Below are 20704 nucleotides of genomic sequence, written 5' to 3'. Positions count from 1 at the left end.
CACTATTAAAGGAGTGTTTCTTCACACCCAGGCTCACACACACTGAAATCACTATTAAAGGAGTGTTCCTTCACACCCAGGCTCTGACACACTGAAATCACTATTAAAGGAGGGTTCCTTCACACCCAGGCTCACACACACTGAAATCACTGTTAAAGGAGTGTTCCTACACACCCGGGCTCACACACCCTGAAATCACTATTAAAGGAGTGTTTCTTCACACCCAGGCTCACACACACTGAAATCACTATTAAAGGAGTGATCCTTCACACCTGGGCTCACACACACTGAAATCACTATTAAAGGAGTTTCCTTCACACCCAGGCTCACACACACTGAAATCACTATTAAAGGAGTGTTTCTTCGCACCCAGGCTCACACACACTGAAATCACTATTAAAGGAGGGTTTCTTCACACCCAGGCTCACACACACTTAAATCACTGTTAAAGGAGTGTTCCTTCACATACGGGCTCACACACACTGAAATCACTATTAAAGGAGTGTTCCTTCACACCTAGGCTCACACAGTAAGATCACTATTAAAGGAGTGTTCCTTCACACCCGGGCTCACACTCACTGAAATCACAATTAAAGGAGTGTTCCTTCACACCTAGGCTCACACACACTGAAATCACGATTAAAGGAGTGTTCCTTCTCACCCGGGCTCACACATACTGAAATCACTATTAAAGGAGTGTTCCTTCACACCCGGGCTCACACACACTGAAATCACTATTAAAGGAGTGTTCCTTCACACCCAGGCTCACACACACTGAAATCACTATTAAAGGAGTGTTCCTTCACCTACGGGCTCCCACACACTGAAATCACTATTAAAGGAGTTTTCCTTCACACCCGGGCACACACACACTGAAATCACTATTAAAGGAGTGTTCCTTCACACCCGGGCTCTCACACACACTGAAATCACTATTAAAGGAGTGTTCCTTCACACCCGGGCTCACACACACTGAAATCACTATTAAAGCAGTGTTCCTTCACACCCGGGCTCACACACACTGAAATCACTATTAAAGGAGTGTTCCTTCACACCCAAGAATCACACACACTGAAATCACTATTAAAGGAGTGTTCCTTCACACCCAGGCTCTCACACGCTGGAATCACTATTAAAGGAGTGTTCCTACACACCCGGGCTCACACACACTGAAATCACTATTAAAGGAGTGTTTCTTCACACCCAGGCTCACACACACTGAAATCACTGTTGAAGGAGTGTTCCTTCACACCCAGGCTCCCACACACTGAAATCACTATTAAAGGAGTGTTCCTACACAACCGGGCTCACACACACTGAAATCACTATTAAAGGAGTGTTTCTTCACACACAGGCTCTCGCACACTGAAATCACTATTAAAGGAGTGTTCCTTCACACCCAGGCTCTCACACACTGAAATCACTATTAAAGGAGTGTACCTACACACCCGGGCTCACACACACGGAAATCACTATTAAAAGAGTGTTCCTACACACCCGGGCTCACACACACTGAAATCACTATTAAAGGAGTGTTTCTTCACACCCAGGCTCACACACACTGAAATCACTATTACAGGAGTCTTCCTTCACACCCAAGCTCTCACACACTGAAATCACTATTAAAGGAGTGTTCCTTCACACCCGTCTCACACACACTGAAATCACTATTAAAGGAGTGTTCCTACACAGCCGGACACACACACTGAAATCACTATTAAAGGAGTGTTTCTTCACACCCAGGCTCACACACACTGAAATCACTATTAAAGGAGTGTTCCTTCACACCCAGGCTCTGACAAACTGAAATCACTATTAAAGGAGGGTTCCTTCACACCCAGGCTCACACACACTGAAATCACTGTTAAAGGAGTGTTCCTACACACCCGGGCTCACACACCCTGAAATCACTATTAAAGGAGTGTTTCTTCACACCCAGGCTCACACACACTTAAATGACTGTTAAAGGAGTGTTCCTTCACACCCGGGCTCACACACACTGAAATCACTATTAAAGGAGTGTTCCTTCACACCTAGGCTCACACAGTGAGATCACTATTAAAGGAGTGTTCCTTCACACCCGGACTCACACACACTGAAATCACTATTAAAGGTTTGTTCCTTCACGCCTGGGCTCACACACACTGAAATCACTATTAAAGGAGTTTCCTTCACACCCAGGCTCACACACACTGAAATCACTATTAAAGGAGTGTTTCTTCGCACGCTGGCTCACACACACTGAAATCACTATTAAAGGAGTGTTTCTTCACACCCAGGCTCACACACACTGAAATCACTGTTAAAGGAGTGTTCCTTCACAGCCGGGCTCACACACACTGAAATCACTATTAAAGGAGTGTTCCTTCACACCTAGGCTCACACAGTGAGATCACAATTAAAGGAGTGTTCCTTCACACCCAGGCTCACACACACTGAAATCACTATTAAAGGAGTGTTCCTTCACACCCGGGCTCACACACACTGAACTCACTCTTAAAGGTGTGTTCCTTCACACCCAGGCTCACACACACTGAAATCACTATTAAAGGAGTGTTCCTTCACATCCAGGCTCACACAGTGAGATCACTATTAAAGGAGTGTTCCTTCACACCCAGGCTCACACACACTGAAATCACTATTAAGGGAGTGTTCCTTCACACCCAGGCTCTCACACACTGAAATCACTATTAAAGGAGTGTTCCTTCACACCCAGGCTCACACACACTGAAATCACTATTAAAGGAGTGTTCCTTCACACACGGGCTCCCACACACTGAAATCACTATTAAAGGAGTTTTCCTTCACACCCGGGCACACACACACTGAAATCACTATTAAAGGAGTGTTCCTTCACACCCGGGCTCTCACACACACTGAAATCACTATTAAAGAAGTGTTCCTTCACACCCAGGCTCTCACACACTGAAATCACTATTAAAGGAGTGTACCTACACACCCGGGCTCACACACACGGAAATCACTATTAAAAGAGTGTTCCTACACACCCGGGCTCACACACACTGAAATCACTATTAAAGGAGTGTTTCTTCACACCCAGGCTCACACACACTGAAATCACTATTACAGGAGTGTTCCTTCACACCCAAGCTCTCACACACTGAAATCACTATTAAAGGAGTGTTCCTTCACACCCGTCTCACACACACTGAAATCACTATTAAAGGAGTGTTCCTACACAGCCGGACACACACACTGAAATCACTATTAAAGGAGTGTTTCTTCACACCCAGGCTCACACACACTGAAATCACTATTAAAGGAGTGTTCCTTCACACCCAGGCTCTGACACACTGAAATCACTATTAAAGGAGGGTTCCTTCACACCCAGGCTCACACACACTGAAATCACTGTTAAAGGAGTGTTCCTACACACCCGGGCTCACACACCCTGAAATCACTATTAAAGGAGTGTTTCTTCACACCCAGGCTCACACACACTTAAATCACTGTTAAAGGAGTGTTCCTTCACACCCGGGCTCACACACACTGAAATCACTATTAAAGGAGTGTTCCTTCACACCTAGGCTCACACAGTGAGATCACTATTAAAGGAGTGTTCCTTCACACCCGGACTCACACACACTGAAATCACTATTAAAGGTTTGTTCCTTCACGCCTGGGCTCACACACACTGAAATCACTATTAAAGGAGTTTCCTTCACACCCAGGCTCACACACACTGAAATCACTATTAAAGGAGTGTTTCTTCGCACGCTGGCTCACACACACTGAAATCACTATTAAAGGAGTGTTTCTTCACACCCAGGCTCACACACACTGAAATCACTGTTAAAGGAGTGTTCCTTCACAGCCGGGCTCACACACACTGAAATCACTATTAAAGGAGTGTTCCTTCACACACGGGCTCCCACACACTGAAATCACTATTAAAGGAGTTTTCCTTCACACCCGGGCACACACACACTGAAATCACTATTAAAGGAGTGTTCCTTCACACCCGGGCTCTCACACACACTGAAATCACTATTAAAGGAGTGTTCCTTCACACCCGGGCTCACACACACTGAAATCACTATTAAAGGAGTGTTCCTTCACACCAGGGCTCACACACTGAAATCACTATTAAAGGAGTGTTCCTTCACACCCAGGCTCACACACACGGAAATCACTATTAAAGGAGTGTTCCTTCACACCCAGGCTCTCACACACTGGAATCACTATTAAAGGAGTGTTCCTACACACCCGGGCTCACACACACTGAAATCACTATTAAAGGAGTGTTTCTTCACACCCAGGCTCACACACACTGAAATCACTGTTGAAGGAGTGTTCCTTCACACCCAGGCTCTCACACACTGAAATCACTATTAAAGGAGTGTTCCTACACACCCGGGCTCACGCACACTGAAATCACTATTAAAGGAGTGTTTCTTCACACACAGGCTCTCGCACACTGAAATCACTATTAAAGGAGTGTTCCTTCACACCCAGGCTCTCACACACTGAAATCACTATTAAAGGGGTGTTCCTACACACCCGGGCTCACACACACGGAAATCACTATTAAAAGAGTGTTCCTACACACCCGTGCTCACACACACTGAAATCACTATTAAAGGAGTGTTTCTTCACACCCAGGCTCACACACACTGAAATCACTATTAAAGGAGTGTTCCTTCACACCCAGGCTCTCACACACTGAAATCGCTATTAAAGGAGTGTTCCTACACAGCCGGACACACACACTGAAATCACTATTAAAGGAGTGTTTCTTCACACCCAGGCTCACACACACTGAAATCACTATTAAAGGAGTGTTCCTTCACACCCAGGCTCTGACACACTGAAATCACTATTAAAGGAGGGTTCCTTCACACCCAGGCTCACACACACTGAAATCACTGTTAAAGGAGTGTTCCTACACACCCGGGCTCACACACCCTGAAATCACTATTAAAGGAGTGTTTCTTCACACCCAGGCTCACACACACTGAAATCACTATTAAAGGAGTGATCCTTCACACCTGGGCTCACACACACTGAAATCACTATTAAAGGAGTTTCCTTCACACCCAGGCTCACACACACTGAAATCACTATTAAAGGAGTGTTTCTTCGCACCCAGGCTCACACACACTGAAATCACTATTAAAGGAGGATTTCTTCACACCCAGGCTCACACACACTTAAATCACTGTTAAAGGAGTGTTCCTTCACATACGGGCTCACACACACTGAAATCACTATTAAAGGAGTGTTCCTTCACACCTAGGCTCACACAGTAAGATCACTATTAAAGGAGTGTTCCTTCACACCCGGGCTCACACTCACTGAAATCACAATTAAAGGAGTGTTCCTTCACACCTAGGCTCACACACACTGAAATCACGATTAAAGGAGTGTTCCTTCTCACCCGGGCTCACACATACTGAAATCACTATTAAAGGAGTGTTCCTTCACACCCGGGCTCACACACACTGAAATCACTATTAAAGGAGTGTTCCTTCACACCCAGGCTCACACACACTGAAATCACTATTAAAGGAGTGTTCCTTCACCTACGGGCTCCCACACACTGAAATCACTATTAAAGGAGTTTTCCTTCACACCCGGGCACACACACACTGAAATCACTATTAAAGGAGTGTTCCTTCACACCCGGGCTCTCACACACACTGAAATCACTATTAAAGGAGTGTTCCTTCACACCCGGGCTCACACACACTGAAATCACTATTAAAGGAGTGTTCCTTCACACCCGGGCTCACACACACTGAAATCACTATTAAAGGAGTGTTCCTTCACACCCAAGAATCACACACACTGAAATCACTATTAAAGGAGTGTTCCTTCACACCCAGGCTCTCACACGCTGGAATCACTATTAAAGGAGTGTTCCTACACACCCGGGCTCACACACACTGAAATCACTATTAAAGGAGTGTTTCTTCACACCCAGGCTCACACACACTGAAATCACTGTTGAAGGAGTGTTCCTTCACACCCAGGCTCCCACACACTGAAATCACTATTAAAGGAGTGTTCCTACACACCCGGGCTCACACACACTGAAATCACTATTAAAGGAGTGTTTCTTCACACACAGGCTCTCGCACACTGAAATCACTATTAAAGGAGTGTTCCTTCACACCCAGGCTCTCACACACTGAAATCACTATTAAAGGAGTGTACCTACACACCCGGGCTCACACACACGGAAATCACTATTAAAGGAGTGTTTCTTCACACCCAGGCTCACACACACTGAAATCACTATTACAGGAGTGTTCCTTCACACCCAAGCTCTCACACACTGAAATCACTATTAAAGGAGTGTTCCTTCACACCCGTCTCACACACACTGAAATCACTATTAAAGGAGTGTTCCTACACAGCCGGACACACACACTGAAATCACTATTAAAGGAGTGTTTCTTCACACCCAGGCTCACACACACTGAAATCACTATTAAAGGAGTGTTCCTTCACACCCAGGCTCTGACACACTGAAATCACTATTAAAGGAGGGTTCCTTCACACCCAGGCTCACACACACTGAAATCACTGTTAAAGGAGTGTTCCTACACACCCGGGCTCACACACCCTGAAATCACTATGAAAGGAGTGTTTCTTCACACCCAGGCTCACACACACTTAAATGACTGTTAAAGGAGTGTTCCTTCACACCCGGGCTCACACACACTGAAATCACTATTAAAGGAGTGTTCCTTCACACCTAGGCTCACACAGTGAGATCACTATTAAAGGAGTGTTCCTTCACACCCGGACTCACACACACTGAAATCACTATTAAAGGTTTGTTCCTTCACGCCTGGGCTCACACACACTGAAATCACTATTAAAGGAGTTTCCTTCACACCCAGGCTCACACACACTGAAATCACTATTAAAGGAGTGTTTCTTCGCACCCAGGCTCACACACACTGAAATCACTATTAAAGGAGTGTTTCTTCACACCCAGGCTCACACACACTGAAATCACTGTTAAAGGAGTGTTCCTTCACAGCCGGGCTCACACACACTGAAATCACTATTAAAGGAGTGTTCCTTCACACCTAGGCTCACACAGTGAGATCACAATTAAAGGAGTGTTCCTTCACACCCAGGCTCACACACACTGAAATCACTATTAAAGGAGTGTTCCTTCACACCCGGGCTCACACACACTGAACTCACTCTTAAAGGTGTGTTCCTTCACACCCAGGCTCACACACACTGAAATCACTATTAAAGGAGTGTTCCTTCACATCCAGGCTCACACAGTGAGATCACTATTAAAGGAGTGTTCCTTCACACCCAGGCTCACACACACTGAAATCACTATTAAGGGAGTGTTCCTTCACACCCAGGCTCTCACACACTGAAATCACTATTAAAGGAGTGTTCCTTCACACCCAGGCTCACACACACTGAAATCACTATTAAAGGAGTGTTCCTTCACACACGGGCTCCCACACACTGAAATCACTATTAAAGGAGTTTTCCTTCACACCCGGGCACACACACACTGAAATCACTATTAAAGGAGTGTTCCTTCACACCCGGGCTCTCACACACACTGAAATCACTATTAAAGGAGTGTTCCTTCACACCCGGGCTCACACACACTGAAATCACTATTAAAGGAGTGTTCCTTCACACCAGGGCTCACACACTGAAATCACTATTAAAGGAGTGTTCCTTCACACCCAGGCTCACACACACTGAAATCACTCTTAAAGGAGTGTTCCTTCACACCCAGGCTCTCACACACTGGAATCACTATTAAAGGAGTGTTCCTACACACCCGGGCTCACACACACTGAAATCACTATTAAAGGAGTGTTTCTTCACACCCAGGCTCACACACACTGAAATCACTGTTGAAGGAGTGTTCCTTCACACCCAGGCTCTCACACACTGAAATCACTATTAAAGGAGTGTTCCTACACACCCGGGCTCACACACACTGAAATCACTATTAAAGGAGTGTTTCTTCACACACAGGCTCTCGCACACTGAAATCACTATTAAAGGAGTGTTCCTTCACACCCAGGCTCTCACACACTGAAATCACTATTAAAGGAGTGTACCTACACACCCGGGCTCACACACACGGAAATCACTATTAAAAGAGTGTTCCTACACACCCGGGCTCACACACACTGAAATCACTATTAAAGGAGTTTCCTTCACACCCAGGCTCACACACACTGAAATCACTATTAAAGGAGTGTTTCTTCGCACGCTGGCTCACACACACTGAAATCACTATTAAAGGAGTGTTTCTTCACACCCAGGCTCACACACACTGAAATCACTGTTAAAGGAGTGTTCCTTCACAGCCGGGCTCACACACACTGAAATCACTATTAAAGGAGTGTTCCTTCACACCTAGGCTCACACAGTGAGATCACAATTAAAGGAGTGTTCCTTCACACCCAGGCTCACACACACTGAAATCACTATTAAAGGAGTGTTCCTTCACACCCGGGCTCACACACACTGAACTCACTCTTAAAGGTGTGTTCCTTCACACCCAGGCTCACACACACTGAAATCACTATTAAAGGAGTGTTCCTTCACATCCAGGCTCACACAGTGAGATCACTATTAAAGGAGTGTTCCTTCACACCCAGGCTCACACACACTGAAATCACTATTAAGGGAGTGTTCCTTCACACCCAGGCTCTCACACACTGAAATCACTATTAAAGGAGTGTTCCTTCACACCCAGGCTCACACACACTGAAATCACTATTAAAGGAGTGTTCCTTCACACACGGGCTCCCACACACTGAAATCACTATTAAAGGAGTTTTCCTTCACACCCGGGCACACACACACTGAAATCACTATTAAAGGAGTGTTCCTTCACACCCGGGCTCTCACACACACTGAAATCACTATTAAAGGAGTGTTCCTTCACACCCGGGCTCACACACACTGAAATCACTATTAAAGGAGTGTTCCTTCACACCAGGGCTCACACACTGAAATCACTATTAAAGGAGTGTTCCTTCACACCCAGGCTCACACACACTGAAATCACTCTTAAAGGAGTGTTCCTTCACACCCAGGCTCTCACACACTGGAATCACTATTAAAGGAGTGTTCCTACACACCCGGGCTCACACACACTGAAATCACTATTAAAGGAGTGTTTCTTCACACCCAGGCTCACACACACTGAAATCACTGTTGAAGGAGTGTTCCTTCACACCCAGGCTCTCACACACTGAAATCACTATTAAAGGAGTATTCCTACACACCCGGGCTCACACACACTGAAATCACTATTAAAGGAGTGTTTCTTCACACACAGGCTCTCGCACACTGAAATCACTATTAAAGGAGTGTTCCTTCACACCCAGGCTCTCACACACTGAAATCACTATTAAAGGAGTGTACCTACACACCAGGCTCACACACACGGAAATCACTATTAAAAGAGTGTTCCTACACACCCGGGCTCACACACACTGAAATCACTATTAAACGAGTGTTTCTTCACACCCAGGCTCACACACACTGAAATCACTATTACAGGAGTGTTCCTTCACACCCAGGCTCTCACACACTGAAATCGCTATTAAAGGAGTGTTCCTACACAGCCGGACACACACACTGAAATCACTATTAAAGGAGTGTTTCTTCACACCCAGGCTCACACACACTGAAATCACTATTAAAGGAGTGTTCCTTCACACCCAGGCTCTGACACACTGAAATCACTATTAAAGGAGGGTTCCTTCACACCCAGGCTCACACACACTGAAATCACTGTTAAAGGAGTGTTCCTACACACCCGGGCTCACACACCCTGAAATCACTATTAAAGGAGTGTTTCTTCACACCCAGGCTCACACACACTGAAATCACTATTAAAGGAGTGATCCTTCACACCTGGGCTCACACACACTGAAATCACTATTAAAGGAGTGATCCTTCACACCTGGGCTCACACACACTGAAATCACTATTAAAGGAGTGTTTCTTCGCACCCGGGCTCACACACACTGAAATCACTATTAAAGGAGTGTTTCTTCACACCCAGGCTCACACACACTTAAATCACTGTTAAAGGAGTGTTCCTTCACACCCGGGCTCACACACACTGAAATCACTATTAAAGGAGTGTTCCTTCACACCTAGGCTCACACAGTGAGATCACTATTAAAGGAGTGTTCCTTCACACCCGGACTCACACACACTGAAATCACTATTAAAGGTTTGTTCCTTCACACCTGGGCTCACACACACTGAAATCACTATTAAAGGAGTTTCCTTCACACCCAGGCTCACACACACTGAAATCACTATTAAAGGAGTGTTTCTTCGCACGCAGGCTCACACACACTGAAATCACTATTAAAGGAGTGTTTCTTCACACCCAGGCTCACACACACTGAAATCACTGTTAAAGGAGTGTTCCTTCACAGCCGGGCTCAAACACACTGAAATCACTATTAAAGGAGTGTTCCTTCACACCTAGGCTCACACAGTGAGATCACTATTAAAGGAGTGTTCCTTCACACCCAGGCTCACACACACTGAAATCACTATTAAAGGAGTGTTCCTTCACACCCGGGCTCACACACACTGAACTCACTCTTAAAGGTGTGTTCCTTCACACCCAGGCTCACACACACTGAAATCACTATTAAACGAGTGTTCCTTCACATCCAGGCTCACACGGTGAGATCACTATTAAAGGAGTGTTCCTTCACGCCCAGGCTCACACACACTGAAATCACTATTAAGGGAGTGTTCCTTCACACCCAGGCTCTCACACACTGAAATCACTATAAAAGGACTGTTCCTGCACACTCGGGCTCACACACACTGAAATCACTATTAAAGGAGTGTTCCTTCACACCCAGGCTCACACACACTGAAATTACTATTAAAGGAGTGTTCCTACACACCCGGGCTCACACACACTGAAATCACTATTAAAGGAGTGTTCCTTCACACACGGGCTCACACACACACTGAAATCACTATTAAATGAGTGTTCCTTCACACCCAGGCTCACACAGTGAGATCACTATTAAAGGAGTGTTTCTTCACACCCAGCTCACACACACTGAAATCACTAATAAAGGAGTGTTCCTTCACACCCGGGCACACCCGGGCTCACACACACTTAAATCACTATTAAAGGAGTTTTCCTTCACACCCGGGCTCACACACACTGAAATCACTATTAAAGGTGTGTTCCTTCACACCCAGGCTCACACACACACTCAAATCACTGTTAAAGGAGTGATCCTTCACACCTGGGCTCACACACACTGAAATCACTATTAAAGGAGTTTCCTTCACACCCAGGCTCACACACACTGAAATCACTATTAAAGGATTGTTTCTTCGCACCCAGGCTCACACACACTGAAATCACTATTAAAGGAGTGTTTCTTCACACCCATGCTCACACACACTTAAATCACTGTTAAAGGAGTGTTCCTTCACACCCGGGCTCACACACACTGAAATCACTATTAAAGGAGTGTTCCTTCACACCTAGGCTCACACAGTGAGATCACTATTAAAGGAGTGTTCCTTCACACCCAGGCTCACACACACTGAAATCACTATTAAAGGAGTGTTCCGTCACACCCGGGCTCACACACACTGAACTCACTATTAAAGGAGTGTTCCTTCACACCGAGGCTCACACAGTGAGATCACTATTAAAGGAGTGTTCCTTCACACCCATTCTCACACACACTGAAATCACTATTAAAGGAGTGTTCCTTCACACCCAGGCTCTCACACACTGAAATCACTATTAAAGGACTGTTCCTGCACACCCGGGCTCACACACACTGAAATCACTATTAAAGGAGTGTTCCTTCACACCCAGGCTCACACACACTGAAATCACTATTAAAGGAGTGTTCCTTCACACCCGGGCTCACACACACACTGAAATCACTATTAAAGGAGTGATCCTTCACACCCGGGCTCACACACACACTGAAATCACTATTAAAGGAGTGTTCCTTCACACCCAGGCTCACACACACTGAAATCACCATTAAAGGAGTGTTCCTTCACACCAAGGCTCACACACACTGAAGTCACTATTAAAGGAGTGTTCCTTCACACCCAGGCTCACACACACTGAAATCACTATTAAAGGAGTGTTCCTTCACACCCAGGCTCACACACACTGAAATCACCATTAAAGGAGTGTTCCTTCACACCCGGGCTCACATACACTGAAATCACTATTAAAGGAGTGTTCCTGCACACCCGGGCTCTCACACTGAAATCACTATTAAAGGAGTGTTCCTTCACACCCGGGCTCACACACACTGAAATCACGATTAAAGGAGTGTTCCTTCACACCCAGGCTCACATACACTGAAATCACTATTAAAGGAGTGTTTCTTCACACCCAGGCTCACAAACACTGAAATCACTATTAAATGAGTGTTCCTTCACACTCGGGCTCACACACACTGAAATCACTATTAAAGGAGTGTTCCGTCACACCCAGGCTCTCATACACTGAAATCACTATTAAAGGAGTGTTCCTTCACACACGGGCTCACACACACTGAAATCACTATTAAAGGAGTGTTCCTTCACACCCGGGCTCACACACACTGAAATCACTATTAAAGGAGTGTTCCTTCACATGCGGGCTCACACTCACTGAAATCACTATTAAAGGAGTGCTCCTTCACACCCAGGCTCACACACACTGAAATCACTATTAAAGGAGTGTTCCTTCACATGCGGGCTCACACTCACTGAAATCACTATTAAAGGAGTATTCCTTCACACCCAGGCTCTCACACACTGAAATCACTATTAAAGGAGTGTTCCTACACACCCGGGCACACACTGAAATCACTATTAAAGGAGAGTTTCTTCACACCCAGGCTCACACACACTGAAATCACTATTAAAGGAGTGTTCCTTCACACACGGGCTCACACACACACTGAAATCACTAATAAAGGAGTGTTCCTTCACACCCAGGCTCACACAGTGAGATCACTATTAAAGGAGTGTTTCTTCACACCCGGGCTCACACACACTGAAATCACTATTAAAGGAGAGTTTCTTCACACCCAGGCTCTCACACACTGAAATCACTATTAAAGGAGTGTTCCTACACACCCGGGCTCACACACACTGAAATCACTATTAAAGGAGAGTTTCTTCACACCCAGGCTCACACACACTGAAATCACTATTAAAGGAGAGTTTCTTCACACCCAGGCTCACACACACTGAAATCACTATTAAAGGAGTGTTCCTTCACACACGGGCTCACACACACTGAAATCACTATTAAAGGAGTGTTCCTTCACACACGGGCTCACACACACACTGAAATCACTATTAAAGGAGTGTTCCTTCACACCCAGGCTCACACAGTGAGATCACTATTAAAGGAGTGTTTCTTCACACCCAGGCTCACACACACTGAAATCACTATTAAAGGAGTGTACCTTCACACCCGGGCTCTCATACACTGAAATCACTATTAAAGGAGTGCTTTTTCACACCCAGGCTCACACACAGTGAGATCACTATTAAAGGAGTGTTCCTTCACACCAGGGCTACCATTTTTCCATCATTCTCCACTTCCCGATGACATGCTCTTTTTCCTCCTGGATTCTCTTTCGCCTCATATCCTTCATCTTCCTAATTCTCACCTTTCGTCCTTCACTCCATCCCTCCGTCGTCCGCTGTCCAATCGCATTTTTCCCCTCTCACTTTCACCATCTCTGCAACATTCCCATTCGGCTTTCCCTCAAGATCTCTCTTGATGCTCTCCCCTCTCTCTGCCTCTCATCTTCTGCCCCTCACACATCTCTCTCTCTTTCCCATTTCTCTCCTTCCCATGCTCTCTCTCTCTCCCTCCCTTGACTCGGTTAATCTACATTTGTATCTCTTTCGCTTCCCATCCTTTATTCGCTCTCTCAACTCCTATTTCTTCTTCCATCTCTCTATCTCCCTCTCTTTCCTTCTCTCTCTCTGTCTCTGCCTCCCTCTCTGTCTCACTCTGTCTCTCTCTGACCCCAGATTGCCCCCTCCGAGTTGGAGCCCATCCTGCACAAGCTCCTGACGGCGCTGGAGATTCGGGAGAAGTATATGCACCGCTCTCTCCAGCGATTCCCCCGCAGCACAGCACAGACCCTCAGGAAGGTCAACAAGGAGCATTGGACAGAAGACCAAGATGTCCAACCAGGTACAGAGGCGGCTGGACAGGGGCCTGGAAACACGTTGAAAAGCTACGGGACAGAGAGAGTACAACACTGTGCCTTCCCTTCCACTACTGACAGTGGGAATAAAGTGTGAGGGACAGACTGTCAAGGGGAATGTAGAGGGAGTTTTACTCTGTATCTAACCCCGTGCTGTACCTGTCCTGGGAGTGTTTGATGGGGACAGTGGAGAGGGAGCTTTACTCTGTATCTAACCCCGTGCTGTACCTGTCCTGGGAGTGTTTGATGGGGACAGTGTAGAGGGAGTTTTACTCTGTATCTAACCCCGTGCTGTACCTGTCCTGGGAGTGTTTGATGGGGACAGTGGAGAGGGAGCTTTACTCTGTATCTAACCCCGTGCTGTACCTGTCCTGGGAGTGTTTGATGGGGACAGTGTAGAGGGAGCTTTACTCTGTATCTAACCCCGTGCTGTACCTGTCCTGGGAGTGTTTGATGGGGACAGTGTAGAGGGAGTTTTACTCTGTATCTAACCCCGCGCTGTACCTGTCCTGGGAGTGTTTGATGGGGACAGTGTAGAGGGAGCTTTACTCTGTATCTAACCCCGCGCTGTACCTGCCCTGGGAGTGTTTGATGGGGACAGTGTAGAGGGAGCTTTACTCTGTGTCTAACCCCGTGCTGTACCTCTCCTGGGAGTGTTTGATGGGGACAGTGTAGAGGGAGCTTTACGCTGTATCTAACCCCGTGCTTTACCTGTCTTGGGAGAGTTTGATGGGGACAGTGAAGAGGGAGATTTACTCTGTATCTAACCCCGTGCTGTACCTGTCCTGGGAGTGTTTGATGGGGACAGTGTAGAGGGAGCTTTACTCTGTATCTAACCCCACGCTGTACCTGCCCTTGGAGTGTTTGATGGGGACAGTGTAGAGGGAGCTTTACTCTGTGTCTAACCCCGTGCTGTACCTGTCCTGGGAGTGTTTGATGGGGCAGTGCAGAGGGAGCTTTACTCTGTATCTAAGCCCGTGCTGTACCTGTCCTGGGAGTGTTTGATGGGGACAGTGAAGAGGGAGATTTACTCTGTATCTAACCCCGTGCTGTACCTGTCCTGGGAGTGTTTGATGGGGACAGTGTAGAGGGAGGTTTACTCTGTATCTAACCCCATGCTGTACCTGTCCTGGGAGTGTTTGATGGGGACAGTGTAGAGGGAGGTTTACTCTGTATCTAACCCCATGCTGTACCTGTCCTGGGAGTGTTTGATGTGGACAGTGTAGAGGGAGCTTTACTCTGTATCTAACCCCGTGCTGTACCTGTCCTGGGAGTGTTTGATGGGGACAGTGTAGAGGGAGCTTTACTCTGTATCTAACCCCGTGCTGTACCTGTCCTGGGAGTGTTTGATGGGGACAGTGTAGAGGAAGCTTTACTCTGTATCTAACCCCGTGTTGTACCTGTCCTGGGAGTGTTTGATGGGGACAGTGTTGAGGGAGCTTTACTCTGTATCTAACCCCGTGCTGTACCTGTCCTGGGAGTGTTTAATGGGGACAGTGTTGAGGGAGCTTTACTCTGTATCTAACCCCGTGCTGTTCCTGTCCTGGGAGTGTTTGATGGGGACAGTGTAGAGGGAGCTTTACTCCGTATGTAACTCCGTGCTGTACCTGTCCTGGGAGTGTTTGATGGGGACAGTGTGGAGGGAGCTTGACTCTGTATCTAACTCCGTGCTGTACCTCTCCTGGGAGTGTTTGACAGGGACAGTGCAGAGGGAGCATTACTCTGTATCTAGACCCGTGTTGCACTGTCAGAGGGTCAGTACTGAGGGAGTGCTGCACTGTCAGAGTGTCTGTACTGAGGGTGAGCTGAACTGTCGGCGGGTCAGTACTGAGGGAGTGCTTCACTGTCAGAGAGTCAGTACTGAGGGAGAGCTGCACTGTCAGAGGGTCAGCACTGAGGGAGTGCTGCACTGTCAGATGGTCAGTACTGAGGGCGTGCTGTACTGACAGAGGGTCAGTACTGAGGGAGTGCTTCACTGTCAGAGAGTCAGCACTGAGGGAGAGCTGCACTGTCACCGGGTCAGCACTGAGGGAGTGCTGCACTGTCTGAGGGTCAGTACTGAGAGAGTGCTGCACTGTCAGAGGGTCAGTACTGAGGGAGTGCTGCACTGTCTGAGGGTCAGTACTGAGAGAGTGCTGCACTGTCAGAGGGTCAGTACTGAGGGAGAGCTGCACTGTCAGAGGGTCAGCACTGAGGAAGTGCTGCACTGTCAGAGGGTCAGTACTGAGGGAGTGCTTCACTGTCAGAGGGTCAGCACTGAGGGAGTGCTGCACTGTCAGAGGGTCAGTACTGAGGGAGAGCTGCACTGTCAGAGGGTCAGCACTGAGGGAGTGCTTCACTGTCAGAGAGTCAGCACTGAGGGAGAGCTGCACTGTCACAGGGTCAGCACTGAGGGAGTGCTGCACTGTCAGAGGGTCAGTACTGAGAGAGTGCTGCACTGTCAGAGGGTCAGTACTGAGGGAGTGCTGCACTGTCAGAGGGTCAGCACTGAGGAAGTGCTGCACTGTCAGAGGGTCAGTACTGAGGTAGTGCTTCACTGTCAGAGGGTCAGCACTGAGGGAGTGCTGCACTGTCAGAGGGTCAGTGCTGAGGGAGTGCTGCATTATCAGGGGGTCAGTTCTGAGTGAGTGTTGCACTGTCAGAGTGTCAGTACTGAGGGAGTGCTGCACTGTCAGAGGGTCAGTACTGAGGGAGTGCTGCACTGTCAGAGGGTCAGTACTGAGGGAGTGCTTGACTGTCAGAGGGTCAGTACTGAGGGAGTGCTGCACTGTCAGAGGGCCAGTACTGAGGGAGTGCTGCACTGTCAGAGGGTCAGTACTGAGAGAGCGCCGCACTGTCAGAGGGTCAGTACTGAGGGAGTGCTGCACTCTCAGAGGGTCAGTATTGAGGGAGTGCTGCACTGTCAGAGGGTCAGTACTGAGCGTGTGCTGCACTGTCAGAGGGTCAGTATTGAGGGAGTGCTGCACTGTCAGAGGGTCAGTACTGAGGGTGTGCTGCACTGTCAGAGGGTCAGTACTGAGGGAGTGCCGCACTGTCAGAGGGCCAGTACTGAGGGAGTGCTGCACTGTCAGAGGGTCAGTACTGAGAGAGCGCCGCACTGTCAGAGGGTCAGTACTGAGGGAGTGCTGCACTCTCAGAGGGTCAGTATTGAGGGAGTGCTGCACTGTCAGAGGGTCAGTACTGAGCGTGTGCTGCACTGTCAGAGGGTCAGTATTGAGGGAGTGCTGCACTGTCAGAGGGTCAGTACTGAGGGAGTGCTGCACTGTCAGAGGGTCAGTACTGAGGGAGTGCTGCACTGTCAGAGGGTCAGTACTGAGGGAGTGCTGCACTGTCAGAGGGTCAGTACTGAGGGAGTGCTGCACTGTCAGAGGGTCAGTACTGAGGGAGTGCTGCACTGTCAGAGGGTCAGTACTGAGGGAGTGCTGCACTGTCAGAGGGTCAGTACTGAGGGAGTGTTGCACTGTCAGAGGGTCAGTACTGAGGGAGTGCTTGACTGTCAGAGGGTCAGTACTGAGGGAGTGCTGCACTGTCAGAGGGTCAGTACTGAGGGAGTGCTGCACTGTCAGAGGGTCAGTGCTGGGGGAGTGCTGCATTATCAGGGGGTCAGTTCTGAGTGAGTGTTGCACTGTCAGAGGGTCAGTACTGAGTGAGTGCTGCACTGTCAGAGGGTCAGTACTGAGGGAGTGCTGCACTGTCAGAGGGTCAGTACTGAGGGAGTGCTGCACTGTCAGAGGGTCAGTACTGAGGGAGTGCTGAACTGTCAGAGTGTCAGTACTGAGGGAGTGCTGCACTGTCAGAGGGTCAGTACTGAGGGAGTGCTGAACTGTCAGAGTGTCAGTACTGAGGGAGTGCTGCACTGTCAGAGGGTCAGTACTGAGGGAGTGCTGCACTGTCAGAGGGTCAGTACTGAGGGAGAGCTGCACTGTCAGAGGGTCAGTACTGAGGGAGTGCTGCACTGTCAGAGAGTCAGTACTGAGGGAGTGCTGCACTGTCAGAGGGTCAGTACTGAGGGAGTGCCGCACTGTCAGAGGGTCAGTACTGAGGGAGTGCCGCACTGTCAGAGGGTCAGTACTGAGGGAGTGCTGCACTGTCAGAGGGTCAGTCCTGAGGGAGTGCTGCACTGTCAGAGGGTCAGTACAGAGGGAGAGCTGCACTGTCAGAGGGTCAGTACTGAGGGAGTGCTGCACTGTCAGAGGGACAGTACTGAGGGAGTGCTGCACTGTCAGAGGGTCAGTACTGAGGGAGTGCTGCACTGTCAGAGTGTCAGTACTGAGGTAGTGCTACACTGTCAGGGGGTCAGTACTGAGGGAATGCTGCACTGTCAGAGGGTCAGTACTGAGGGAGTGCTGCACTGTCAGAGGGTCAGTACTGAGGGAGTGCTGCACTGTCAGAGTGTCAGTACTGAGGTAGTGCTACACTGTCAGGGGGTCAGTACTGAGGGAATGCTGCACTGTCAGAGGGTCAGTACTGAGGGAGTGCTGCACTGTCAGAGGGTCAGTACTGAGGGAGAGCTGAGCAGGCAGAGGGTCAGTACTGAGGGAGTGCTGCACTGTCAGAGGGTCAGTACTGAGGGAGTGCCGCACTGTCAGAGGGTCAGTACTGAGGGAATGCTGCACTGTCAGTGAGTCAGTACTGAGGGGTTTCTCTCATGGTGAGAAGTGAAATGATTGGACCCGGGCTCCCGGTAAGTGTGAGGCTGGGCAGGCTCCAGGATGGCCGACACTTCCGTTTCCCGTTGTCCCAGACACAGTCTGATCTGCTCCTTCCTGCCTCCTCTCAGAGTTCACCTGTTACCCTGACGACATGCTGCAGGCCCTGTCTGTGAAGGACATCCCGGCGGATCTGCCCTACAGCCTGGCGATGAGGGATGGCGTCATCACTCTGCTGGATTCCGCTGGGAACCCGTACATGCCGGGCTCTCTCCGATATCCGGATCATTCGGAATACACGGAGGATCTGAAGACTCTGCTGGGAATTATATCGAACGGCCCTCTGTAAGCACCTCCTCAGACTCACGTCCGCATTGGCAATCAGGAGGAGGCCAGTCTGCCCCTCCGGCCTGTCCCCCCCCACTCAATAAGATCGTGACTGACCTGACTGTGACCTCCGCCCCACCTTCCTGCCGACCCCGCGATGCCCTTTCACCCCCCTTCGCGAATCAGGAATCCATCTCGCTCGGCCTTCCCGACATTCCGAGGTTCCCGCTCCCGCTGCCTTTCGAGGAAGAGAATTCCAGAGACTCGGCACCCTCTGAGGGGAAAGAATTCTCCTCAACTCCGTCTGAAATGGGCCCCCCCCTTATATTTAAAGTGACCACCCCCCCCACCCCCCTCCTCGTTCATGACTCTCCCACAAGAGGAAACGTCCTCTCCACCCCCACCCCGTCAGTGGTGATATGCATCACTGTAAATACACAAGGGGTTCATGTAAATACACTACGACTAAGTAAACACTAGAGGGAGCACCAGATACGTATGACACGCAGACATACAGCTAATGAACACATAGAATAGGACACGACCAATGGGCAGTCAAGACACCCAGAGGTGACACTACCACAAGGGGGCACTACACAACCCATATATAAGGACAGGGCACACAAGCTCTGTCTCTTTCCACAGGCAACACTGAGAGAGAAGGACAGGGGCAGATCGGAAGCATCACACCCACCACGTGGCTTAGAGCAGACTGGTTAGTTAGACTGAGTTACTACAGCAAGATTAGCAGGGGAGTCGAACCCATAGAGAACTGTGCTAATGGTTCAATAAATCACATTGAACTTACTTCAAAGTCTGGAGTATCTTTTGGTCAAAGCTGCGTCGAGTTGCAGCCTGTGTTATCCCAGAGTGCACGACACAACACCGTCAACAACCCCTCAGGATCCTAAAGGTTTCGATCGAGTCGCCTCCCACTCTTCCAAATCCCAGCGGATACAAACCTGACCTCTCCGACCTTTCCTCGTGGGACAACCCGCCCATTCCCGGTGTTAATCTGGTAAACTTTCTCCAAACTGGATCTGACACACTGACACCTTTCCTTAAACAAGAGACTGTTCACAATGCTCCAGATGTGGTCACACCAATGTGCTGTACAACTGCAGCATAAACCCCCGACTTTTACAATCCGTTCCTCTCACCGTAAACTCGAACATTCGATGAGCTTTCCTACTCACTCGCTGTTCCTACATACTCGCCGCTTGTGATTCGTGCACTCGGACGCCCAGATCCCTCTGTACCTCCGAGCTCCGCAATCTCTCACCATTCAGACAGTCAGCTTCTTTATTCTTCCTGCCAAAGTGGACAGTTCCACATCTGCCCACATTTTAACTTCCTCACTATCTTTGTCCTCAGTCGCCCACGTCCGCTCTCCCTCAGCACACTCATTCTTCTTTCCATTCTGAATCTTCCCACTCTCCCTGTTCCTCTCTCTCCCCTCTCCTTCTCCTCTGCCCTCCATCTCGTTCTTCCTCTCGCTCCCTCCACTTTCACCTC

General features: G+C 48.5%; 1 protein-coding gene across 1 annotated transcript in view; it reads left to right on the top strand.

Annotated features, from left to right (window-relative positions):
• Positions 1-20704, top strand: part of LOC140410149 (AMP deaminase 3-like) — a 207368-nt gene that overhangs the window by 136082 nt on the left and 50582 nt on the right. Inside the window, exons 3-4 of the mRNA XM_072498109.1 lie at positions 14035-14200; positions 18994-19207. Coding sequence (XP_072354210.1) covers positions 14035-14200; positions 18994-19207 — 380 coding nt within the window. The remainder of the gene's footprint in view (positions 1-14034; positions 14201-18993; positions 19208-20704) is intronic.

Source organism: Scyliorhinus torazame, chromosome 4, assembly GCF_047496885.1.
Source record: "Scyliorhinus torazame isolate Kashiwa2021f chromosome 4, sScyTor2.1, whole genome shotgun sequence".
Classification (NCBI taxonomy): domain Eukaryota; kingdom Metazoa; phylum Chordata; class Chondrichthyes; order Carcharhiniformes; family Scyliorhinidae; genus Scyliorhinus; species Scyliorhinus torazame.
The sequence above is the reverse complement of the archived record's forward strand: the minus strand, read 5'-3'. Positions and strand labels throughout refer to the sequence as shown.